Below are 27,760 nucleotides of genomic sequence, written 5' to 3'. Positions count from 1 at the left end.
GTGGAATGCAAATGGGTAAATATGAATGAGTCACGCGGCTTCATTTACTATTTTTTTCGGCTTCTACCACTACCGGTTACAATGTTGAGAGGCTAGTGGAAAAGCTGGTTTTCCGGTGGGGAAAGCTAAAATAATGTCAAATACCGCCTTTTACCACAAAAAGTAAATAAATAAATAAATAAATAATAATAAATAAGTAAATAGAAAATAAATAAATAAATAAATTAAATAAATAAATAGGAAGCTGCATACTGCTGCTGCTTCTTTTTCTTGTAACCGTTTCAACTTTGTATATGTCTTAGTAGTTCCATTACTTTCCGTTGCCCTCAGCCTGTGGCAGGGACAACAGAACACGGAAGCAATATGTCTCTTAACGTTTAACACCTAACCTCTCAGGCGTAGTTCCCAGGCCTGCAGAAGGAACATTTTCATCTCTTACAATCCTTTCCTTTTAATCCTTAATTGCTACCATACAATATTAGCACAGTGAGAACCCCTCAATCTACTTTTGTCTAGTCTCCCACTCTATGATTCCTATAAGCCTACCTCTGTCGCCCATATCTACAGCATTCCACAACAAAGTGTTCTATCGTCTCTTTCTCCCACCCCTACAGGGTCTTGGTCCTGCTTGTCCTCATTCCTGGCTTTCACCTCTAGTGTTCCTGTCCTTGCTTTAACTAACAAACTACTCCCCCAGTCTCCTATGTGCCAGTGAAGTGCCTCTAGTTTCTCTTTTTATCCTACAACATTTAAGCATGGACTTACTCTCTATTCCTGACTGCCATCTGGCCCTGCCATTCTCCTCTATTTTCTTCCTCACCATCTTGCTGCCTAATCTCTGCCATTCTTCCACTAGGTTTTCCCTTCGTTTCCACCATTCCATTTCTTTTTTTCCAGGATGAGTTTCCCTCTACACTAAGTATCTTTTTAACCAGCCTATTGTCACTGAGTCCCTCTCTTCTTAAATTGAGTTTTCCTTTCCCTGAAGGTACTCAACCCCATTTCATCTCTGATTGCCTCTACTGCTGCACTATTTGGGACCCCTAAACTTCACCTACCCATAATGTACTGTGATCTTTCTAGCTTCATGAGATCTCCCTCCCAGTAATAAGTAATTTCTGACCCATACAAACTAAACAGTACTTCCCTTTCACAAGCATCTACCTATTTCATACTTGTTATTTGATCTATCCATCCATTAATTATCATGCCCATCATCCTCCTGGCCTTTCCTTAATTTATTTCCCTTTGTTTTTCTCCTACTTACTCTCTATTAATTTCTAAACCTAGGTATATATATTCATCTACTACTTCTAGCACACTGTTCTCAAGAACCCACTGACTTCCTCCTGGGCTGTTATTTCATCACCTTACATTTTTTGTCTTTGTATCTAATGTCCCACTCCCTTCTGTACACCTCTGTTATTTTAAATAATTCCTTCATATCCTGTTTCTTCTCAGCAATTAAAGCCATGTCATCTGCATAAGCTAGGTCTTTTAATCTACTGTCTACAACCCTTTCTCCCTTCTGTGATTTCCTAATCCTTACTAGCAAATCCTCTATGTATTTGTTTAAGGTTGGGGACATAATGCCCTATCTCACTCCTACACTGTTTTCCATCCAACCTGTGCTGATATGTCATGCTGTTGAGTTGAGCTGTTGGTTGGGAGTATATGAAACCTCAAGTGGCTAGAAAAGATCCATCTTTATATCAGGCTGACATTATTAGTTAAGCGTATTCAAGCACACAAAACTATGATCCAGTTTATCTGATAGGGGAGGACTCACCTGCATGAAGTACAGCAGAACTGGTTTACCACTGCTGCAACATAATAGGCCATCACCTTTACTAGGTACATACCAGTTACTGAACCAAATTAAATGTTTTAAGATTTTTATGTAATAACTAGAAATGCTTTGAAGGAATGTCTGAATGAGCTTTTTCATACACAAAGTTCCCTAACTAGTACTGTACTATATAAGATTCCCATTACATTCCTACAGCATTAAGTTCTGAAAAGCTAAATTTTCATAAGATGATCCATTTTGTCTTCAATCTTTTTCACTTCACAGCAATTTTACTTCCCTTATCATAATGACACTCACATTTTCATTGTTAATGGTTTTCTGAATTACCAGATTACATGCCTACCATACTTTTGTGGCCAGCTGCACAAAGTAACTGGTAACTTACCTTCATCCCTGTCTGTTTCCCCCTTTACAATTATTTATTTTATGTATCAGATGTGGAACTATTGGATCTCAATGGCTCTACATTAAACAACTATTCTTTTAATACAAGTCCTTTTGAACCATGTGGATAGGGAATGGGTGGAAATGTCCAGGAGAGAGAGAGAGAGAGAGAGAGAGAGAGAGAGAGAGAGAGAGAGAGAGAGAGAGAGAGAGAGAGAGAGAGAGAGAGAGAGAGAGAGAGAGAGAGAGACTTTATAAAATGAATCTTAAAACCAATAACTTCCACATCCCTTTACAGATATTATGTAAAGATGCTTTATCACAAAAAACTGACATGCATAGCCATATACTGATGAAAGAAAGTATAACCTTATTATATTATTATAACCTTATTTAGAGGACAATTATGGGCAGAGTTTCATAAATATTTAATTCTTTTTATAACAAGTACTCTACATTTTAAAGTTTTGTCAATGAGCTAACAAAAGCGAAACTATGGAAATATATATATATATATATATATATATATATATATATATATATATATATATATATATATATATATATATATATATATATATATATCAAAACAAGTAAAGTATAAATAATTTCTAGTTTTTAAACTATAGATTTAATGCTATACATATTCACATTTCATATAATTCAACCTTGTTTAGGAAATTCGTAATTAGAGAAATATTAATTACTGGTTCATGCTAGGTGTCTAATAAACACAATAGGTGATTAATATAAGTTAGCTGTTTCACTGTGAAATGTTGTATGCAGGTTTACACACACACACACACACACACACACACACACACACACACACACACACACACACACACACACACACACACACACACACACACACACACACACAAGATATTTCATATATGTAAGTTTTGTTTATCATAGAGTTCAATAGAAATCACTTCACATTTTCCACACTATCATATATCTCCAGTTTTATAAGTACATTGCTATGACTTTTCACATGCATCTACTCATATATTTAACTACATAGTAAATAAAATTTTAGCTATTGATAGTATTATATTATCACTTAGAAAATATGGTCTCATGAAATTTCCACACTTAAAACTGTGAATACAATATATATATATATATATATATATATATATATATATATATATATATATATATATATATATATATATATATATATATATATATATATATATATATATATATATATATATATATATATATATATCACACGCAGTCACACAACAAAGACATAATGGATTTTTATACCATCATCACTCCTGTTTCCTACCAACTACTGATTACCTGAAAATACATGATACTAGTTACATCATCATAGTGTTTGTAATTTTAAAACTTTTCACTTGGGCATAAAGAGGACATGATTATATATATATATATATATATATATATATATATATATATATATATATATATATATATATATATATATATATATATATATATATATATATATATATATATATATATATATATATATATATATAATTCAAATTGAGGGAAAGTTTTCTTTTCTTCAGTTTCAGTCATATAAAAGATGATGTTATGTATTATACGGCTTTTCCTGATCAATATAATTTCTAATGGGAAAAAGCTCGAAAGTTGCAGTTTTGGTTCTGATGGTTATTGCTGGTCCTTATCACTCAAAGCAACTCTGTTTATCATGGGTCTTAATTAATGCCTTTGTTTGTGCTTTTTCAGAACTCAGATTGGTGTGTAAAACTCAGTTGTGATGTCAAAACATTCTGCCAATCATTTGCACTAAATAGTGCTTAGTAGCTAAATGGGGTGTTGCAAAACTAATATTAAGCTAATCTTTATGCTTTCAGGTTTATTTACAATAATAAAAAGTTGTTTGCATCACATTTTTTTTCAAGCTCAAACTGCTGATGATAATCTTCCGGATCTTATGTATTCAATAAAAATACAATTAAGAATAGAAAATCAGCCAGTTATAACATTATTTTAGTTTGTGTTGAAACAATGCATGGAATTGTATAGATAATCATATGTTGTATATTTTATCTTCTTTCTCTTTTATCAAATTCACAGAAAAAATACCCACTTTTATTGAAATAATAGCTTCTCTAATGATTTTTTACTCATATATTCATCTTGAACTACTCCCCAAGGCTTTCTGACTACATTTTGCAATCACTCTTCCACAAATGCTCCACAACCAAATAATTCATATTTTTCAAATCACTTTCATAAAACATTGATATCCACTGTGACAATGTACAGTTATAAATACAATAATGACTTTATCCTTATTTACAAAACATAACCCTGCATTTCCTTTTATACTTGTTACTTTTCGTTCAATCATAAAATAATTTACATATACCTAATTAAAAATACTTGCTACACTGATTGATTTTAAAACTTATCTCTTGTAAGTATATGTATTTATTATCATTTATCATTATTATCGTCAGTCATCTTTAATAAGACATGAAATAAAAAAAAATAATAAAAAGTAGTTTGTTCCAATATATGGACAAAAAGGTGAAAAAAAAAAAATCACAATTCAAGTTGCAATGTGTGACCTTTACCTAGTCAAATCAGTGTTTCATTATTCCCTTTTTTTCACTACAATGACTTTATCCTTTTTTTTTTTAATGTATGACAAATGATTATGACTTTTTAATCTGATTTCAGTGTTAGAAGCAAGCCATTCAGATAACCTACTTATACGAGAACTTTCTTATAACCATATCAGAGAGCAAACACTAACCTAGTGAAATAGTCCTGAAAACAGATCTGTTGAAGTGCAGAGCCAGAGGAATTGAAGTAACAATGCACTCAATGCTGTTCATAACGAACAGGCAGAGAGGAATGGAGAGACCTCACCACTCTTTTATGAGGCTAACCTCCCACCAAGGGAGAGACCTTGCCAGTCCACCGTGTCAGGTAGAAACCAACTCTTTCCTCAATTTGTCATTATCTGTGGGTTTCAATGAATGTGTAAGACCATCCATCGGAATTTAGACAATAGAAAATACAAGTATGTTAAATTACACCACACACACACACACACACACACACACACACACACACACACACACACACACACACACACACACACATTCAGAATTCAATTTATACTAAAATATTCATATATAATCATTTTACATGAAAACATTAAAAAATTAAACATCTGTTAGGAAGAAGAGAGAGAGAGAGAGAGAGAGAGAGAGAGAGAGAGAGAGAGAGAGAGAGAGAGAGAGAGAGAGAGAGAGAGAGAGAGAGAGAGAGAGAGAGAGAGAGAGAGAGAGAGAGAGAGAGAGAGAGAGAGAGAGAATCTATTAGATTACCTAAAACAAGTTGGATAAATCTACAATACACATAACATTGTCCATAATTTATTTCATGAATCTCATAAAGTCAAGTGATTCCTAATTCAATTAAGATGGAAAGCATTAGTATCTAAAATAACACATTAACATGTTTCTTGGCTGACAGTTCTTAGTTATCTGTGAACGAAAGTAATCAAAAAACATTAAAAACAGGACACTGCACATTACTGCCTTTGCCATAATATATCCTGTTTTTAAGGCAATATCATAACTGGTTACTCACTATCAATAATAAGAAAACAAATTTTCTCACAAGCCAGTACATTAGAACTTGAGTTTTGTAAATTATAAACTAGGTTAAAAAATTTTAAGTAGGAAATTTGTGTATGATAAGGTATATCTCTGAAATATATATATATATATATATATATATATATATATATATATATATATATATATATATATATATATATATATATATATATATATATATATATATATATATAAACCTGAATTGATAATTTAAACAGAACTAGGAAACAATGAATATATCATTCCTCTAAACTTTTATCTAAATGTATGTATGTAAACATACATAAACTACTTACAAACACAAACTTTCCCTGATAGCTGTAACACACAGGGATTTACACAAATACATGTCTATTTCAGACAGGCAATGCAACAAAAATATGTAGGAAGCTAAACTCTAAAAGCAATCAATTACAGAAACCTTCAAGGATAAAACATATCTGCAACTATAGCACAATGAATAATCAATCAAGCAGCAAGAAATGCCTGGGTTAAAAACATTCTGAGCAATTATGAATAAGCTCTGATAAAGTAAGCATTGTATTACTTGTCAAAATGCAAAAATCAGTTTTCATAGGAAAATTGGTGTGCCACATAATCATAGTAAAAAATGAAGAATTATGACTGGAGGATAAAAGTCAACTATAAAGTTGGACCTTAATAAATAAATGTTATCATATTCTCATATTCAAAATATTTTGTAATAATGTTATGAACTTTTCATTGATGTATTATGCCAACCATAAGTATTTCCTTTTCATGGATATCTGGATATTTGCTAATATGTTTTCTAAAATGCTGAATCACAATCTGTATTATGGCTTAAATCTCCCAGTCAATCATGATTTCATTTACATCTTTAATCATCTGTCATCATTAACAATGACTTATTTCCACTGCAAATGTCCCTTTTCTGTTCATTTCAAATGGCAACAAATTTAGTTAGTTGTCATTTGCAACGTTTTACTTACTTTCGCTGACGGACAGAATCCTTGTGGTGATCGGTGTTTTTCCTGTAAAGGATGCAAACTCTCGGTATAAAGTCCTCCTATCATGACTGGATTTTCAAAACTAAGTTTCATTTTCTCTGCTTGTTACCTCACCAACATTGAAGGTGTACAAAAAACAAGTAAACCCTATTAAAAAGAAGAGGATGCTAAGAAATAAAATGAAAGAGCTGTACACAAACTGCTGCTATCACAAACTGGATGTGTTCACACATGGAAAGCAAACAGACACACATACAGAGACTGAGATACACAGATGAGAGGCTAGCTAACACTCACTGGTCATTCCCCTGGTCAGTGTCAGATTCCTCAAATTCTGCCTTAGCACGGCGCTTCTCAAAGATGAATATAATAATTCCAAGCAGGAGCACCTCCACTAGAATACCAAGGAATGGCCACAATGCTGCATAGATGTCTGAAAAATAAATAAGTAATAAAAAAAATAATAATAACAAAAATAACATACAGAATTACTATTACAAATTTTAACCCTTGTTTCATTACAAACATGAATAATTTTACAGCTAGTTTCTTAATTTTGCTTGATGGGACTATTATGTTTAGATATGAGACACAGGTTCATTTTGTAAGATGGATGTTTAAAACATATGAGAAGTAACAATAAAAAACAAAACATTTTAAAAGATAAGAACTGTGACTTCATCTTCACAAACTAAAAAAAAAATGCAACACTGTCAATGATAACTATAATTCAATACTACTCACATGTCTGGCCTATTCACATTACTCTCATGTGTGCTTGGTACATTGAGGAAGAAAGCACTGTTTATTTATTTATTTATTTTTTTTCATTATATGTCCAGTTTCCCTAGTTTATTAGAATTAGGATGGTGCCTCCTAATGAAGGACTTTTGGTTTTGGCATTTGGGAACTGTTACCCTAAGTGGATACCCTTCCCACCCACAGACAATGGCCAGGATTCAAACCCGTGTGCCTGAGGACCTCTTGGCCCCCAAAATGCACATGGTTCCCACTGTACCATGGCAGCCCTCCCCTCACAAAAAAAGCACTGTTGATGCAAGACATAAAATGACAAACTTGAGGAAGTACACTATACACTAAACTAAATCCTCGTCAGTTGTGGTTTCAGTATCAGCTCACAGTTATATAACAAAGCTATCTTTACCCAAGATCATTCCATGCAAAAACAGATTTGAATATAAAGAAGCTGGTGTAGGTGAGTCCTTATTTACAAGAGGAAATCTATCTATTTTTGTTTTAAATATATTTTTCTGGTGTAATCTAGCATAAAAAACAGTACTTTTGAAACTTCAAAGGAAGATATCAATTTAATAAAATATTTCTGCTTCTTTTTATGAACCAAAAAGGAAAATGAACATAAATTACTGGTTTTCAAAAGAAATTACCACTATCACATCTGTAATCATGAGTGTCAAAGAAAAAGTCTTCTACCTGTCGGTAAAGTTCAATTCTTCACTTATAACTTTGCTAAAACTTTATGGTGGATGCTTGTGTTTATTCTTTCACCACCATCCTCTGATTATTTCATGCCTGACATTAACATTCTTTGTATTGATGTTTTTGTGCAATCTCTGGCCTTAACTCTCTCACCTGACAAAGTACTTTCTATCATTTTTAGAAACTAAGCTTTTGTATTCACACCTTAGCCAGTCAAACTCTTCCACCTAAGCCTGCCCAAATCTATCTTTGCCCACATTCAATATGTTGCTATGATGGGTGACCACTTCAATTCTGTAAACTATTGTCTTATTGCTTTGATTTGCTCCCTATATAAAATCTTTGAATCTGTTAAGAAGACATCTATCCACTCACAGTCTCTCTGACCACAAGTATGGCTTCTAAGTAAAGGAGATCTACTGATAATTTTCTGGCTTTCCTCAGTGAAACTTGTCATCCTGTTTTAAGGGATTTCAGTCAAACCTTTTTTGTTGCTTTGTATATATGTAAAGATTTTGATACTGTCATAAAAATTTTCATTTTTGTGCTTCTGTCCTATGTTTTCTATCCCACTCTAATTTTCTTCATCACAAATTTGCTCTCTGGTTGTTTTTATTAAGCCTGCCAGACACTCTTAGTTTTAACTGATGGTCTGAATAAACTGACACTACTCAGTTCTGTCTGCCATTTTGGCCTCAGTTGGCACTCACCCAGCATCATGATATCACTCCCTCCCCACCACCTGGAGACTGTGCTTCTAAGTGTAACTGGGATATTAACTGTTATGAGAGAGAGAGAGAGAGAGAGAGAGAGAGAGAGAGAGAGAGAGAGAGAGAGAGAGAGAGAGAGAGAGAGAGAGAGAGAGAGAGAGAGAGAGAGAGAGAGAGAGAGAGAGAGAGAGAGAGAGAGAGAGAGAGAGAGAGAGAGAGAGAGAGAGAGAAACCAAATGGTGCAAGAAATGGCTGCTACAAAGGGAAATTTTAATTTAGTTAAAAACACATCACAGGCTGCTGTTTTCTTGTTTCTGTCTGAATATTCATTACACTTAACTTTCCACAGCCGTGGCTATCTTATGGTGTATACAGTATGTGCAAACCAGCCTTCTGTCAGTAAGACCTGATGGCCAGTTTTCAACAAATGGTTCAGTTCATCAGATTGCATTTTCAGCCTGCCTTTTGTTCAAAATACCTCCATACACACTCATACTGACCTGAAGAAACTGTTTCAATCTGGTTTTTGCCAGTTGAACTGTCAGTTTAAACTGAATGTCAGTGGTGTCCTCCAAGGCTTTGTCCAATCACCCATTATTTTTGGATTATTCACTAATGATCTTTGTAATCTTATTTACTTTCCTATCCATCTTTATCGTGATGACTATCCTGCATCTTTCTATGTTGTTTTCCAGATGTCACTCTCTGTAGGAATTAGAAAATTCATGAAGGGATGCCACAGGATGCCTAACGTCCGATTTTTCTCTAATTTCAAGATGGGGCAGAACAAACCTTGCTTTGTTCAATTCCTTAAAAATCAATTCCTCCAGCTATTCACCTGACATAATCTTCCAGACAACTATCCACTCTTCCTTGATGATATACAGTTTTATATTAAACATTTTTGGCCTGTTGTTCACTAGAATTCTGAACTAGAAATTTTGTACCTCTTCTCTGCCAACTTTTTTTCTCTCCATTTTGGTTCCTTAACTTATACAGAAGCCTTATTCGTCCCTGTATGGCATATGCCTTCCAGATGTGGGGAAGCTCCACTCCTTTTTGCCACATCAATACTCCACCACTGACTGACTCTCTTCAGCCTTTCTCACTTCATCACTGTGTTGCATTTCTTGCTGTCTTCTACTGCCATTTTCATGCTGACCATTCTTCTGAACTTGCTAAGTGCATGCCTCACCTCATCTCAGTCTTGCTGCACATGACTTTACCCTAATACTCACCTCCATTCTGTCTACATCCATAATGTAAGAGTTAATTAGTACTTTTACTTTATCTTCCCCTGTACTAGTGGACTCAGAACCCTCAATCTACATCTGTATTTCCTCCTCCTTGCAACTTGATCTGGTTTAAGAGAGGAGTTTCAATGCAACTCCTAACCAGCATTAACTTTTATTTAATATCACCTTTTTTTTTCTTTTCATAAGAGAATTAGCCCACCTTCACTTCCCAAGTTTGCTTTTGCCCAGAGAGAGAGAGAGAGAGAGAGAGAGAGAGAGAGAGAGAGAGAGAGAGAGAGAGAGAGAGAGAGAGAGAGAGAGAGAGAGAGAGAGAGAGAGAGAGAGAGAGAGAGAGAGAGAGAGAGAGAGAGAGAGAGAGAGAGAGAGAGAGAGAGAGAGAGAGAGAGAGAGAGAGAGAGAGAGAGAGAGAGAGAGAGAGAGAGAGAGAATGTTTTTCCCTAACACATCTCATTGTTACAGTGGATTTCTTGTACCTAAAAAGATTTTCCACTCATGCTCATCCCTGTTCTGTCCACCTCCCTAATGTAAGTAATTTGAAGATATTTTCCCAATAACAACATGAAATGCTACTTATAAAACAACTACATTCATACATATCAAAGCCAATATATTTTTGCATAAAGGAAAAGCTTCATAAAAAAAATTATCAAAGATAATGCCTTTTTGTATGCTCACCTTTAACTCTGACGTAGGTAAAGACTTCATAGCTGCCAAAGGGGGTAGTTACATTGCATGTGTAGTTACCACGGTCATTTGAATCAACTTTACTGATGATAAGCTTAGCATTAGGGACTTCATTCTCATTGGTAGCGAAATTGATCCGTGAGTCATTGGCCTTCATTTCCAAGAGGGATACTGAATCTGTAAGGTAAAATGCCTCTTTAATTATATAAAACAGTGAAAAAAAGATCAAAGCTATGTCCTATTAATCTCCATTCCTATTCTTCTTTAAAATATCACAAGTAAATAGTTCCCCATTAAAAAAAAAAAAAAAAAAAAAAAAAAAAATATATATATATATATATATATAGATATATATATATATATATATATATATATATATATATATATATATATATATATATATATATATATATATATATGGAAAAGGTGATGGGAACAAAATCATTGTAAATAAGACTATATACATCATGATAAATATTTAAGATAGTTATACAGACAAACAAAACTATCTCTATAAATACTGAATTCCCCATTAAAGAGCAACAGAGAAGAGTAGGCACCCTCTCATTGTAAGAGTGAATATGAAGAGAACAGGGATCCCAGTATATTTGTTCTATCATTTTCTGTGACTTTCTTACAATATATAAATAATTTCTCATTGTGCTATTATCATTATTAATTTTTATCAATACCATCACTATCATAATAAAATTTACAGTTTTTAAGCTAGTTTAAAAAATTTAGCCCATAGATAATAAGTTGAAGATTTAGGTATCAATGGGTTTCATTAAGCACTTTGTGGCCAACCAAAATGCTTGTGGCTGCCCCATCCCACACACTTTCCATACTCACAATAACCATGTTAGTGTCTAAATCTTGTATGGATCCAGTGAAATGTCAATTTATGCTGCAGCAAGTGGCTGTGGTCCATGGGTCTGTATTTGCATTATCACTGTTTACCTTGACAACAGCAGTAGCTTGCTACAAGAAAATTCATTGTTCCTATATTGCAGCTATTCACATCATTAAATCCAGCCAAGTCTTTTGGGTTAATATTAGAGGTGCAACAGATACACCATCATCAGATGTTACAAAGCCCTTACCTTTCTTTACATACAATGAAGCAGAGGTGGTGGTGGTGACTCACTGCCTTTGCTACTACCATAAAAAGCCACTCAGTTAAACAGCAAAACACACACACACACACACACACACACACACACACACACACACACACACACACACACACACACACACACACACACCACACACACACACATTCTTGATATATGTCAATGATACAGATGCCAGTATTGGAACAGAGACTCACATAAACGTGTTTGCTGAACAATGCAAAGTTGCAAAGGAAAATAAATTATGAAGGCTAATGCAAGAAGCTACAGAAAGAACTCACTGGACTCTATGAATGGAGTAAGAAGTGGCAAATGGATTTTACTGCAGATAAATGTCACAAGACAAAATTTGGCAGAAGTTCAGAGATCTGATTGGAAGTATAAATTAGATAGCAACATAATTCAAGCATTTGAAAAGGAAAAGACTTATGTATAACAATAAACAACATACAATGACTAGAAGGCCAAATAAATGACAAAGTAAGGAACATGCACCACTTGTTGGCAAATATGAGGATAGCATTTACATACATAGATGAGGAAATAATTAAGAAAATAATCACATCATTCATAAGACCAACACTTGAATATGCAACAGTAGTATGGAATCCTTAACTTCTTTTAAGAACACACAAAAAAAATTAATTTTATTTCTGTGAACTGACCTTTCCTCCAAACAATTTTAGGGAATGGTTTTCCATCCACAGGGCACTCTAGGGAAAGTTCTTCTTGGTCAGTGACAACAATAGATTTTGTCATTTTTCTAATAGTAAAATCTGAAAAAAAAAAAAAAAATACAAATAAATGAGTAAAAAATATATATACATAAAAATAATAATTGAGATAGGGATACACATGCAAACCACTTATATATTTAATTTCACTTGGTTTCTGGTAAAAGTATGAGGGTAAGAAAAAAGAAAAAGAAAAAAAAACAAAAAAAAAAAAAAAAAAAAACCTGCAGCTTATGTGAATGAGATATTTCTTGTTGCCTCTGAGTAAACTTTTACCTTAAATTGTGAAGATAATTAGTCAAATGAACAACAATACCTCTCAAAATATAAGGTTTTCAATAGGAAGAGAGAGAAAGGAAATTTTAGGAATTTTATAAATATCTATGTATATTTTTTTAAATTATTGCCTTCATGTCTCCTACAATGAACATGTCAAATTGATAAGATATTTATATTCTTAAGAATATCATACTAAATGAATACAATAAAATAAATAAAAATAGTATAAATAAATACAAAATTAAACAAAAGAACTAAACTTGAAACTTGTACATTTCAAGGCATATACATGAACTACTACCACCTTTCTTTGAAGTAAAATTGCACTGTTTCTTAGAGTTCTATTAGTGGTCAGGTTCAGAGACTCATGATTTCAATATATATATACTGTGGGATGAAAATTGCCTGACATGTACTTGGCAAAATCACACTGACAATGTTAATACTGAGCAAAGGGTGTGCATGAGACATAATAAATGTGACAATTGTAGGGTTATGGAACACTAAGGGCAGGTGATATCCAGGATCTTAAGTAATCTGAAGTTAGACCACTTGGAACAATCAAAATTATAAATGTCAGACTAAAAGCAATTATATTTTCATGACCTGCAAAGTTACATGTAAAATCCTTCTACTTCATACACCTCCTATATAAGGCATCTTCTATTTACTGTGATCTGTTTCAGATCACAGATCTGGCTGTGTGGCCCATATTCTATTTACATCTTGATCTGGATTTACTCTGATCTAAGTGATCCAGATCATGATCTGCGTGATCTGGGTCAGGAGGTGCGTTAGAGCAAATGACACTTGCTGAAGCTGCTGGCGGTGGCCATATTAGTGGCTGAGCAGCCTCTATGAGGGACTTATTTAGGGGAATACATAGCAAGAAAATGGCTGATATGTCTGAGGAACAAAGTGAAAGGTAATTAATTTTTGCAGAATGCTGCTGTGGGTATAGAATATGAACATTGGTGGTGACAGATGCCATAAACAAGGGAAATAATACAAGCCACACCAAGCTTTGGCTTAATGGGTTCTGATTATAATTATGTGGCCATTACTGCCTCTACCAATGACTACATGATGAGGCAAAGGAAGATAATATTTGTTCAGTCAAAAATAATACATCTTTACTTTAGAAGTGCCTCAGTAACATTGTCAATAATGTCAGGACACAGGCCAGGCTAGCCTCATCTTATGTCTGAATATTTTCTCATTTTACTATTCTGTACTTCACTACAGCAAGTACTTTCAGCAAGTTGTGTGTGAAGAGAACTTTGTGTGAAACTTTAGTGGTATACAACATTCAAGGCCAGACATGGAACCCAGTTTCATGCTGCCTGGGTAGGCATGTGGCTAGGACTCATTGGCGGCCTTCTCGGCACATCTTCCTCAGGAAATGGACAGTAGACTGTAGACACTTCCTTAGAGCACAGTGGTGGGCATCAACAGCCTGCCCCTTGTGATAGGTGGGAAGCAACATGCTTGTGTTATTGTTTTGATCAGTAATGGCCATGAGTGAATCCAGATCTGATCCAGATCCAGATCAATGATCTAGAGCTGATCAGTGTTGTAAATAGAAGACACCTATAGTTTCTGAGCCAGTTTCAATACTGTTTCTTGTAATTTCTTAAGAGCTAATAAAAATCATAATGGCAAGTGGGGTTGTGTAAGGATGAACAATGTATATGAATAAATGTGTGATCTCTGTGAACAATGTTAAGTATGAAACCATCAAATATCCTTGGTGAAAGAAATTAAGTTATGTTGATGATGGTGAAGTTTATGAGGATTGATAAGGAAACATTAAACACTTACAAATGACAGTAAAATTTTTGACAAGAGGATTGTCTTTAGGAATGCCTGCTCTGGTCTGGCATCTATAAATGCCAGAATCATCCTTTGTGGGATCATTGATGATTAAAGATGAATTAGCTGTGATGATCTTGATGTGGTCATTGCTTTCTAACTTCTCATCATCTCTAAACCTGAAAAAAAAAAAAATAAATAAATACATAAAAATAAAATAAAAATAAAAATAAAATAAATAAATAAATAAATAAATAAATAAATAAATAAATAAATAAATAAATAAATATATATATATATATATATATATATATATATATATATATATATATATATATATATATATATATATATATATATATATATATATATATATATATATATATATATATATATATATATATATATATATATATATATATAAGTGAATATGAGAAGATTATTCTAACAGTTCATAACCTTAAGGGTTCACACTTAAAAATAAAGATTCATTTGCTGTGTACATACTCTACAAATCTGAAATATGTATAGTAGTGTTGATTTTGCTATTACATAGATACTAATACCTTCTGTTTTTAAGATAAAACAATACCATAAAAGAAATGTACTAAAAGAATTTAAAGAATACAAAGGACAGCTACAAAAATAGTGACCAGATTGAAGGATCTGACATATGAGGAAATATTGAACAAACTAAACCTCCCATCACTGGAGTAAAGAAAATAAATTGTGGAGTTGATAATGATATACACAGTCAGTGCCAAACAACTTTAGAACTCCTGCCGATGTGAGTGTCACGTTGCACAAACTGGCAACTTGCTCCTACTCAGTCTGAAAAAAATAGGCTGGGAGAAAATAACTACAGAGCACTTAGCATGGAAAGGCACTTTACTTTTACAACCCTTTTAAATTTGCAAAATAAACATGATTGCAATGTTATAATTTTTCAACACATGTGATACATTGCTACTTAAAGCAAAACATACAATGGACATCTTTTTCAAAGAGAGAGAGAGAGAGAGAGAGAGAGAGAGAGAGAGAGAGAGAGAGAGAGAGAGAGAGAGAGAGAGAGAGAGAGAGAGAGAGAGAGAGAGAGAGAGAGAGAGAGAGAGAGAGAGAGAGAGAGAGAGAGGTGTGTGGTAAGGCAAAGGAAAGAAGAGACGGCATAAGAGAGAGAAAGGAGACATCCATAGAGGTGGCTGGAATATAGAAGTGCAAGAAATGAATGTGTTGAAAAACATAGGGAAGAAAAAAAGAATTACGAGAACATAATTGACGTGAGTAAAAATCAGCCAAAACTTCTATCGATACATGAATAGCAAACTGAAGAATAAACACGAAATAAGGAAATAATGCAGAGATGGAATGGGGTATGAAGGCAATTTGGAAATGGCTGAGATTATGAATGAGCACTTCCAAGGAGTCTTTATGAAGGAGAGTAACTGGGGTGAGGAAGGACAGGAGCAAGAATGATCGGGTTCCTATGCGGGTTATAGAGATCACAATCCGCGAAATAAAAAAGTTAATGAGAGAGTTGGATGTGAGGAAGTCACATGGACCAGAAAGAATTGGAAACTGGGCCTTAAAAGAATGCATTGAGGAACTGGAAGATAAAATACATAGCATTATAGAGAGTTCACTAAAAGAAGGAAAGTCCCAAGAGACTGGAAAAAAAGCAAATATCATTCCAATATATAAAGAAGGTGATAAAGAAGATCCGAGCAATTACAGACCAGTATCCCTAACAAGTGTGGTAACTAAGATTTGCAAAAAAAAAGTTATTAAGGACAAGTGGACTAAACACTTGGAAGCAAACAGCACACTACCACACAACAATTTGGAAAAAAGGAAAATCGTGTACCACAAGTCTGACATGTTCCTCCTCTAGAATAATAGAAATGTATCAAGAAGATAGATGGGCAGATTGTGTATACCTTGATCTAAAAAAAAGCTTTTGATAAGGTGCCACACAAAAGACTGGTAAAAAAAAGTAAAATAAAATAATAATAATAATAATAATAATAATAAAAAAAATAGAGATTATAGGAGGAGTGCAAGGAAAGCTGCTGGACTGGATAAGTGACTTTCTGAAAGATAGAGAAATTAGAGTGATTATTAGAGACAAGTGTTCTTGGTAGAAGTTATCAATGGGATCCCACAGGGATCAGTAATGGCCCCAGTTATGTTTGCAATATACAGTGAAACCTCAGTTACCAAACACCTCCCTTTTCAAAACAATTAGATTTTCTAACAAAATTTTGAACTCATTATTGCTTCGGTTGTGGTACCATAATTCAGTTCTAGAACAAAGTTACGTGATTTCAAATATTAAAAGACAGCAAAAGCTGCTCTTTATTACCAATTTATAGTTTCTATAAATATCTACTTCATTTTTATAGATTTGGAGGAGAGACACAGAGTGTAAGATTCAATCTTTGAGTACGTGTGATCCCATTGAAAAGCCTCGATATAAACAGTTTTTGGTACTCAGGAATAATCCTGAGCCACCCGTGGCTCTCTCGATGATCCCCAATGCCATCATTATTGCACAACTGCATTTTTCCAGTAGCAAGATGTCTAAGTGTCTAATGTCTAAATCACCTTTATTTTGGCGGCATGTGGGTTGCTCCTCTCTGTGTCCCCTCTGTAAGGCTTCCCTCATTAGATCCATCTAAAGAATACCTTCTGATGAGTTCTGTGTCACTAAGTTCATTCAATACATCCTTTCTGGATAAATAATTTGTGAGCTGGAGATGTTGTGAAGCAGCCATCTTGGCTGTGGGAACGTCTGTCATAAGCTGCTAAGGCAGTGTAGATTGGTGTCTAAGAATGGATTAATCCATTTTACATTGATTCTTATGGGAAAAATAGTTTCAGTTTTAAAACATTTCTGATAATAAAGAGATAATAAAGAAATCGAAGTCGGAAAGAGGTCTGGGAGTATTCATGTCAGATAACATGTCACCTGAGAAACACGTAAATAAAATTGTTGGAGAGACTTACAACCTAATGCAAAATATAAGAGTAACATTTGCCTACATGGATGAAGAAATGGTAAAGAAACTGATCTTCACTCTGATAAGGCCAAGATTGGAATATGCAGCAGCAGTGTGGTCACCAAGCACAAAAATGAACATCAGGAAACTTGAAAGGATTGAAAGAGCAGTGACAAAAATTGGCTCCAAGCTTGTTGAAAATGTCGTATGAGGAGAAGCTATGAAAACTGGAATTGACGACACTGGAACAAAGAAGGAAATGAGGAGACTTGATAGCAGTTTTATAGAATCATGACAGATATTGAAGTGCTTGATAGAGAAGACCCAATAAAGTGGACTATGAGAAATACAAAAGGACATGATAGGAAAAAAAAAATAAATAAATAAAATAAATAAAATAAATAAATAGATAAATAAATAAAAAAAAAAATACAGAAATATGAAAATGAACAGCTTTCCCCATAGAACAGTAGATATATGGAATGGACTGGATGAGGAAGTAGTGTGCAGAGACAATATATGATACATGAATTTAAGACCATGTTAGACACCATGAGATACAAAGATGGGACAGCATGAGCCTAACTCCCCTCCTGTACATTAAAACTAGGTGAATGCATACACATGCACACAATGTTCACTTACCAGTCTAGGGTAAAGTTAGTGCTGTCATCATTGGTCATATTACATGACAGCTTGAAGAGGTGGCCTGGAGTAATCCAGTGGATTAAGTCACTGCTAAATAAATCAGCTGAAAGAAGAAAGAATCACTTGTAATTTTATATATTATGAATGATTCAATTATATATTTGTATGTATTTCCAAATTATATATATATATATATATATATATATATATATATATATATATATATATATATATATATATATATATATATATATATATATATATATATATATATATATATATACACACAGTAGGGTATGCATGGTCATTATACTGTACAATTGAAATAATGCACTGAAATTTTGATAAATATTTAATCTTATTACAGAAGCAAAACTGCCATAATGAGCTCACCACTCATGCGAGCACTGTAATTTTAATAAATATTTAATTGGAATAATGAACCAAAACTGGCAAGACAAATTTGCCATTCATACGAGCACTGAAATTTTAATAAAGATATAATTGGAAAAACAAACTAAAACTCAGAAGGCTAACTCACCAGGTGTGTGAGCCGCTGTTCACCTATCTGGCACATGTCCCTTCCTCTCTTTTTACCCTTTTTTCCTTTCCTCTCCCTTCTTTTGTCTTGTCTCAAACCTCCCTCCCCCTCATCTGTCAGAGATAAGGGACTAGGCTCTCTCTCTCTCTCTCTCTCTCTCCTCTCTCCTCTCTCTCTCTCCTCTCTCTCTCTCTCTCTCTCTCTCTCTCTCTCTCTCTCTCCCTCCTCATTCATTTTATGTAATTTTCCCTTCATCCTTTCTCTTTCTCACTCTTGTATACATAATTCCATTTTCATTCTGTCTCATTCTATTTACATAATTCCATTTTCATTCTGTCTCATTCTATTTAGCAATCCTTCATATAATTCTTACTGAGAGAGAGAGAGAGAGAGAGAGAGAGAGAGAGAGAGAGAGAGAGAGAGAGAGAGAGAGAGAGAGAGAGAGAGAGAGAGAGAGAGAGAGAGAGAGAGAGAGAGAGAGAGAGAGAGAGAGAGAGAGAGAGAGAGAGAGAGAGAGAGAGAGAGAGAGTGGTTCCGACTTATGGGGGGTTTACTGTATGTATACACCTTCATTTTGGCAGTAAGTGGTGTTGGTCCTCTCCGTGTCCTGTAAGGCTTCCCTCACTAGATCAGTGACAAAAGAGAATACCTGCATGGTCTAAACAGTATCTTCTGATGAGTTCTGTGTCACTAAGTTCATTCAATATATCCTTTCTGGATAAGTAATTTGTGAGCTGGCGATGTTGTGAAGCAGCCATCTTGGTTGTGGGAGAATCTGTCATAAGCTGCTAAGACAGGTAGGCTTGTGTCTGGGAATGGATTTATCCATTTTACATTGATTCCTATAGGGAAAATAGTTTCGGTTTTTCGAACATTTCTGATTTTGAATGGCATTCAGGAATGAATTAAGTTTAAAAACCGAGGTTCCACTGTGTGTGTGTGTGTTTGTGTGTATACAGTTTATGAATGCTGTTCAAAATCTAAAATGTAAAAAAAAAAAAAACTATTTTCCCCATAGGAATCAACGTAAAATGGATTAATCCGTTTTGACACCAGTCTACACTGTCTTTGTGGCTTAACACAGATGTTCCCACAGGCAAGATGGCTGCTTCACAACCTCTCCAGCTCACAAACAATTAATCAAGAAAGGATGTAATGAGTGAACTTAGTGACACAGAACTCATCAGAAGATACTGTTTAGATGGATCTAGTGAGGGAAGCCTTACAGATGGACATTTACCACAAAAAATTAATGTGGTCATATCACTTTGACATCTTGCTGCTGGGATAAACTACTGGAAAAATACTGTTGTATAGTAATGATGGCGTTGGGGGTCATCGAGAGAGCCAAAGGTGGCTTGGAATTACCCCTGAGTGCCAAAAACTGCTTGCATTAAGGCTTTTCCACAGGATCACATTAACATTATTTCAAAGACTGAATTACTCTTACACTCTGTCTCTCCTCCAAATATATAAAAACAAAGTAAGTATTTATAGAAACTATAAATTAGTAATAAACAGCAGCCTTTGCTCTGTCTTTTAATATTTGAAATCAAGTAACTCTGTTCTAGAACCAAATTATGGTACCAAAACTGAAGCAATAATTAATTCAAAATTTTGTCCGAAAACAGATTTGTTTGAAAAGGGAAGTGTTTGGTAACTGAGGTTCGACTGTGTGTGTGTGTGTGTGTGTATATATATATATATATATATATATATATATATATATATATATATATATATATATATATATATATATATATATATATATATATATATATATATATCAAGCTGATACAAAGCAAAAGGTACTGAGGATTTTAAATACTAGCACAGGAATTCTACAATGCAGGTGAGATGCAATTCAAAATGAGCAATAATTCTTCAAAATAAGAAAAAAAATTGTTAATTTGCTAACTATGATCACAGATCATTTAATAAATTTCTAATATCTTGTGAGGTAAATATCTCCAAATTCTTACTTTGCAAAGGCAAATTCTACATATAAATAAATGAAGATGAAGAGAAAAAGTTCTATTTGTGGCCTGCAAGATTCTAAAGTCACAATTTCCTTGTATTATATATATATATATATATATATATATATATATATATATATATATATATATATATATATATATATATATATATATATATATATATATATATATATATATATATATATATATATATATAAAAGAGTAGGGGTAACAATACCAAAGCCAAAGTATGGATGAGTCAACATTATTTTAAAGCCCATGCACGCATATTAGAGGGCAGGAATTATTAAGTGACAATTCACTTTACATCAACTTTTATGCATTAACAGAAACTATAATCACAGGAGAAATCTGATGCATCCTAGAAATACCAATGTTTTAATATTTTCGTTTTATATTTGGCTTATGAATATCATGAAAATATCCTTATCTGGCAACTTCCCACATCCTTGCAAGCATCAAATTTAAAGGGCTACTGGAAAGTGTATGGTTACCCTATACCCCTTTTCTGAGCTCTTAACACTTCTTAGCTGCATAACACTTGCTAAGCTGATGACATTCTTCCTTGGGTTGCAAAGTGGGTCTTACCAAGATGAACATGTGCCAGAAAGACACGGTTATTGTTTTAATTAGTAAAGGACTCAGCAAGAATGAAATTGGAAGAATATTAAGAGGGTGAGAGAAAGCTTCTGCTGGCTGAACTCTTAGAGATAGAGGAAAAGGAAGACATACCAAAGGACTAACAAGATACTGGAGTGTGAAGCGAAGAAATCCTCTTATTATCATGAGCAAGGAATTTAAGAAAATGCACATTAATGTCCTTTTCTTCCTCCCTGTCCCTCTCCTCCTCTCCAGGATTGCATTCTCCCCAAGTGTTGCGAGAGACTTCTTGACATGATGAATAGCTATCTCTGATCTCCCTAATATTCTTCAAATTTCACATTTGCTGAATCCTTTACAAACTAAAGCTGTAGCCTTGTTTTTTTAAACCACATATTCAACTTGAAAGAACCAACTTTGCAGCTTAAGAAAATTGTCAGCAGCTTAGCAAGAATCATACATATAAAGAGCTCAGGAGAAGAGAGTAGAATAAGATGACACTCTTCCACTAGTCCTTGGTGATGGTTACAGTATGGTCCAAAAGTTGTGATGGTTCAGCAGAAACATCAAAGCTCTCAGGGCACTGCATTTCCTCAGTCTTGAATGATTTGTGCTTGCCATTTTTTTTTTTATCTAACCATTTATCACACTGTGTCATTCAATTAAATACCAACACAATTATTTAGTGAATAGTGGCACATTTTCCAAAGTTATGCACTTGATTATTAGAACAGCATAAAAATCTCAACTGACACAGGAGACAATACTGAAAATGTGTGGCATCTAAAGATGAGTCTAAAGGTCACTGAAATGAGCACAAACCTAAAGTTAAAGGCTGCTGTGGAAAAAAAGGAAAAAAATGGAAGATCCCTCATGAACTTTTGCATAATCTGATTAACTCTTTCATATCAACTAGAAGCTGCCATCAAAAGCAAAGGAAACAGTATTAAACATTACATTAATGCATGTCCAGGTACATGCAAAATAATATGCTTCTAATTACCAAAAAAATTTTCACAAGGTTATATAAGCATCTAAGCAGTGTCTGTCAACATCTACCTTTCTTTCTTGCTGGAAGTTTGCCTACATACAACCTGTTCCTAAAAAGGGTGACCATTCTAATCCCTCAAACTACTGTCCTATTGCTTTAATTTCCTGCCTATCTAAAGTATTTGAATCTATCCTCAACAGGAAGATTCTTAAACATCTATCACTTCACAACCTTCTATCTGATCGCCAGTATGGGTTCCGTCAAGGCCGCTCTACTGGTGATCTTCTGGCTTTCCTTATTGAGTCTTGGTCATTCTCTTTTATAGATTTTGGTGAAACTTTTGCTGTTGCCTTGGACATATCAAAAGCTTTGGTTAGAGTCTGGCACAAAGCTTTGATTTCCAAACTACCCTCCTATGGCTTCTATCCTTCTCTGTAACTTCATCTCAAGTTTCCTTTCTGACCGTTCTATTGCTGCTGTGGTAGATGGTCACTGATCTTCTCCTAAATCTGTTAACAGTGGTGTTCCTCAGGGTTCTGTCCTGTCACCCACTCTATTCATATTATTCATTAATGATCTAAACCAGACTTCTTGTCCTATCCACTCCTACGCTGATGATACCATCCTGCACTTTTCCATGTCTTTTCATAGACGTCCAACCCTTCAGGAGGTAAACATTTCACGCAGGGAAGCCACAGAACGCTTGACTTCTGATCTTTCTAAAATTTGATTGGGGCAGAGCAAACTTGGTGTTGTTCAATGCATCAAACACTCAATTCTTCCATCTATCAACTCGACACAACCTTCCAGACAACTATCCCCTCTTCTTCAATGACACTTGACTATCTCCCTCTTCTACACTGAACATCCTCGGTCTGTCCTTTACCTATAATCTGAACTGGAAACTTCACATCTCATCTCTAGCTGAAACAGGTTCTATGAAGTTAGGCATTCTGAGACGTCTCCGCTAGTTTTTCTCACCCGTCCAGCTACTAACTCTGTACAATGTATGGAGTATGCTTCATATGTCTGGGGGGTTTCCACTCATACTGCTCTTCTAGACAGGGTGGAATCAAAAGCTTTTCGTCTCATCAACTCCTCTCCTCTAACTGACTGTCTTCAGCCTCTCTCTCACCGCTGCCATGTTGCATCTCTAGCTGTCTTCTACCACTATTTTCATGCTAACTGCTCTTCTGATCTTGTTAACTGCATGCCTCCCCTCCTCCCGCAGCCTCGCTGCACAAGACTTTCTTCTTTCTCTCATCCCTATTCTGTCCACCTCTCTAACACAAGAATTAACCAGTATTCTCAATCATTCATCCCTTTCTCTGGTAGACTCTGGAACTCCCTGCCTGCTTCTGTATTTCCACCTTCCTATGACTTGAATTCCTTCAAGAGGGAGGTTTCAAGACACTTATTCATCAATTTTTGACTACTGCTTTGACCCTTTTATGGGACTGGCATTTCAGTGGGCCTTTTTTTTTATTGTATTTTTGTTGCCCTTGGCCAGTGTCCTACCTACATAAAAAAAAAAAAAGTGTTGAAGACTGTCACTACCTTTGTTGTGCACTGTACTGTTAGTTGTCTTTTAAATTTAACACTTGCAATGATGATGAGTGTTATCTGATGAAAATTTCTTGTTGTATCAATAACTTATGAAATTGATATCCTTAAATATAATAATAACTTATGAAATTGATATCCTTAAATATAATCACAATGTTAGAGCATTGTGGTTCGTTGGGTGAATTTTTTTTTTTTTTTTTCAATTGTGACTGTAGCATGGAAGCAAATATTTGCAAATAGTCTCCATCAGAATGGGGATTTGAGTCACATACTTTTCATATGTGAGCTGAGGATGCTAGTCACTAGACCAACATGATGCTAATTACAAAAAAATATATTTCCCAATAAGTTAAAATAAGTTTGAAGTGAAACCACACCATATTACATAGTTACATATATTACATAAATCATAAGATTTACTATAATCAGCTACCAAGTTTTTATTTATTTGCAGAAGAATCCCAGTTATAGCACCCATGAGGAACTGCATGTCCTGATTAACTGACAAATATTGCATCATAAACTGTTTTGGGTCTGTTAACATCACAATAAGCACCATTTCTTATAATTATATATATATATATATATATATATATATATATATATATATATATATATATATATATATATATATATATATATATATATATATATATATATACATAAAATTTTTTTTTCTAGGGGAGGATGGAGGATGGGGGGATAACTAGGTTTGGTACATTAAACAAAGTATTATGGTTACAAAATCAGAGCATGCATGGTGTGGCACATTGACCAAGTTTCTATGTATTGTGATTTGTAAATGATTATGCATTTTATGTCTGCTTTCCCTCTGTAAAACACAGCGGATCATCAATTTTCAGAATAATACAGGGAATGATAGTCTACAGTGGCTGTTAAAACTTCACAAAGACATGCAGTAAAAAGTTACTCCACTGTAATACACATAACTGTTACCTAGTGCAACTGTTGTCCTTCACTTATTGTAACAGTTCCTGAATTGCATTGTAGGGCAAATTCTGGTGGTGATAATACACAGGATGAAGGGGATCCTAATTCGTCAATTTGTTTGAGAATTATATATAAAAAAAAAAAAAAAAAGTGATGTAACATACCCTTTGAAACCCATAGTAGTACCAGGTACTACTATTTGGTTTATAGCATAAATATTTCTCCATTAGGTTTACTGTGCTCCCATCTCAATATGTACTCTTCAGAGGCTGCTAACCAGTAAATCCATTTCATATCTTTTCAAGGTTGACTTCTGGATATCAAGAATAATCAACAAAACGTGTCACAGTAAAAAAAAATTAACAGTGATAAGAAATACAAATAATGTGCAGTATTTCTCAAGATAGAAAAATAATAGGCACGGTGCCAATCTATGTTTTAATTAAATATATGCAATAATAATAGTAAACAAAATAAATGAATGAATAAATAAATAAATAAATAAATAAATAAATAAATAAATAAAATAAAACAAAATAAAATCCTTTAAATTATTCTGGTAACTTGAGTATTCTTGACGGTTAAACACCAGATAACCAGGGTCACTCTGTACAATTAAACTAATGAAACTGAGTGGTTAGAAAACTGTAAGTCCAGGAAAGTTTATATAAATTAAAATACAAGAGGTCTGACATCAGGTATGCAGAGAGAGAGAGAGAGAGAGAGAGAGAGAGAGAGAGAGAGAGAGAGAGAGAGAGAGAGAGAGAGAGAGAGAGAGAGAGAGAGAGAGAGAGAGAGAGAGAGAGAGAGAGAGAGAGAGAGAGAGAGAGAGGGGGGGATGTAAAATACATTATAGCACTTCCTGAAAACTATATGACAAATGCTATCTACCATAATTCTTCTGATAAGAACAATTATGGTACCAAGTGAAAATTGTGACTAGGGCTCCATTACTCATTCTTACATTAATAATTTACCACCACATCCTTTTAAAATCAGAGGAGAATCTGTAATGATAAAGCACAGGCCAGTTACCTATGAGGATGTGTGATATATGAAAAGTAAGAAGAAAAACTCTTTATCTGAGAACTGAGTATTCTTTTTGCACATCAGTGAATGTGTAAATGAAGCAGGCCAAGCTGGTATGGTAATGATACATACTTCTGCAGTGATATTTAGGAATCCTGAAAAACTTAATGTATATACTGTAAAACAGAAAATAGCTAATGAAATCTTGAAGGCTGGTTATTTGATATTTGATGTGGGCAGACAATGTGGAATTTATCTTTAAAATATATATAAATACCATCTACAAGTTAGGAACAGATCTAATAAGAATGCATGATAAATAGATAGAAAAGTACAATACACTCTCATAAGTACTGCACATACAGAAAGGAATATTTGAAGTTTCTGTTCTTGTACTGTGAAAATGAACCAAATGCACCCAATGTACTTTGATTCATCTTGGGTTCTGCAAATGAAGAGCTAAGTGTGCTAAGTTTCAGCTTTGATGTTAAACCATGATAGAAGAGCTACCAGGTCAAGGGAACAATATTAAACCATCCTACTAACATAACATCAAAGGCTACACCTCAAGCAAACTATGATCAACACTGAATTTCAGGGAGCAAATTTACTATTCTCTGCCAGATTTCAGTCACTAGTCATGGGAGGGATAGCAAGAATTGGCATTATCCCTTTTTTGATACTAAGAAAAAACATGTAAAGGTAAAAAGTGGGACAGTAGGTGACAACTCAACCTGACAAAAAAAAAAAAAAAAAAAAAAAAAAAAAAAAAAAAAAAAAAAAACACCCACAATGCATATATAAAAATGATAAGCTGCATGTCTGATTTTACTAATGTAAATACTGTAAATACACAAGAATACTTACAGTTTGTGTGTTATATGTGTGTAACAATTTCATACAATCCTCACCCTCTTCATGCTCAATTTACTCATAAACACCATTGCCTATCATATAAAAAAAGTCCTACATACAATAATATGGTTATGACAAACTGAGGAACAAAAATATACAACAACTTTTGGCCAAAAATGTTCTCACCATGTCATTACAACTATTTCTGACACATTCAAGTTTTTTGTTAATTTGCTGAAGGCATTTGAAAATGTTCTAAAAGAGATAATTAGATAAGTATTAAGGAGAAAGACTGCTGCAAAGAAATTTAGTGATGGTTTTGTATGTGAGCACAAAATCAAGAGCAAAGACTGGAGCAGGAACATTGTATGAGTTTGAGACAAAAGTGGGCATTTTATCAGGAGCCTTCCTTTAGGTCTACATGTTTTGAGGAGAGAGAGAGAGAGAGAGAGAGAGAGAGAGAGAGAGAGAGAGAGAGAGAGAGAGAGAGAGAGAGAGAGAGAGAGAGAGAGAGAGAGAGAGAGAGAGAGAGAGAGAGAGAGAGAGAGAGAGAGAGAGAGAGAGAGAGAGAGAGAGAGAGAGAGAGAGAGAAAGTGTATATTGGAGCATCAGAAACTAGGAAGACAAGGTGTCCCATTTTGGAGCAGTTTAATTGGTGCCCAATGCCCCCTCCTCCAGCTCTCCACTATGAAT

At 34.1% G+C, this 27,760-nt stretch overlaps 1 protein-coding gene across 5 annotated transcripts in view; it reads right to left on the bottom strand.

The window, feature by feature from the left end:
• Nucleotides 1-2,994: 2,994 nt before the first annotated feature.
• Nucleotides 2,995-27,760, bottom strand: part of LOC135099872 (neuroplastin-like) — a 56,808-nt gene continuing 32,042 nt past the window's right edge. For 2 of the 5 annotated variants that reach the window (XM_064002494.1, XM_064002497.1), the window contains 6 exons: nt 18,532-18,637; nt 14,900-15,069; nt 12,731-12,841; nt 10,924-11,109; nt 7,122-7,257; nt 2,995-5,171 (listed from right to left, as the gene is read on the bottom strand). In XM_064002494.1, coding sequence (XP_063858564.1) covers nt 5,168-5,171; nt 7,122-7,257; nt 10,924-11,109; nt 12,731-12,841; nt 14,900-15,069; nt 18,532-18,637 — 713 coding nt within the window. In that variant the 3' untranslated portion in view covers nt 2,995-5,167. Of the gene's footprint in view, nt 6,849-7,121; nt 7,258-10,923; nt 11,110-12,730; nt 12,842-14,899; nt 15,070-18,531; nt 18,638-27,760 lie in introns of all 5 variants that reach the window. The other 3 variants (XM_064002496.1, XM_064002495.1, XM_064002493.1) reach the window with 2 other exon arrangements.

This window comes from Scylla paramamosain, chromosome 4, assembly GCF_035594125.1.
Source record: "Scylla paramamosain isolate STU-SP2022 chromosome 4, ASM3559412v1, whole genome shotgun sequence".
Classification (NCBI taxonomy): domain Eukaryota; kingdom Metazoa; phylum Arthropoda; class Malacostraca; order Decapoda; family Portunidae; genus Scylla; species Scylla paramamosain.
Note: the sequence above shows the minus strand (reverse complement) of the source record. Positions and strands in the feature narration are given on the sequence as shown.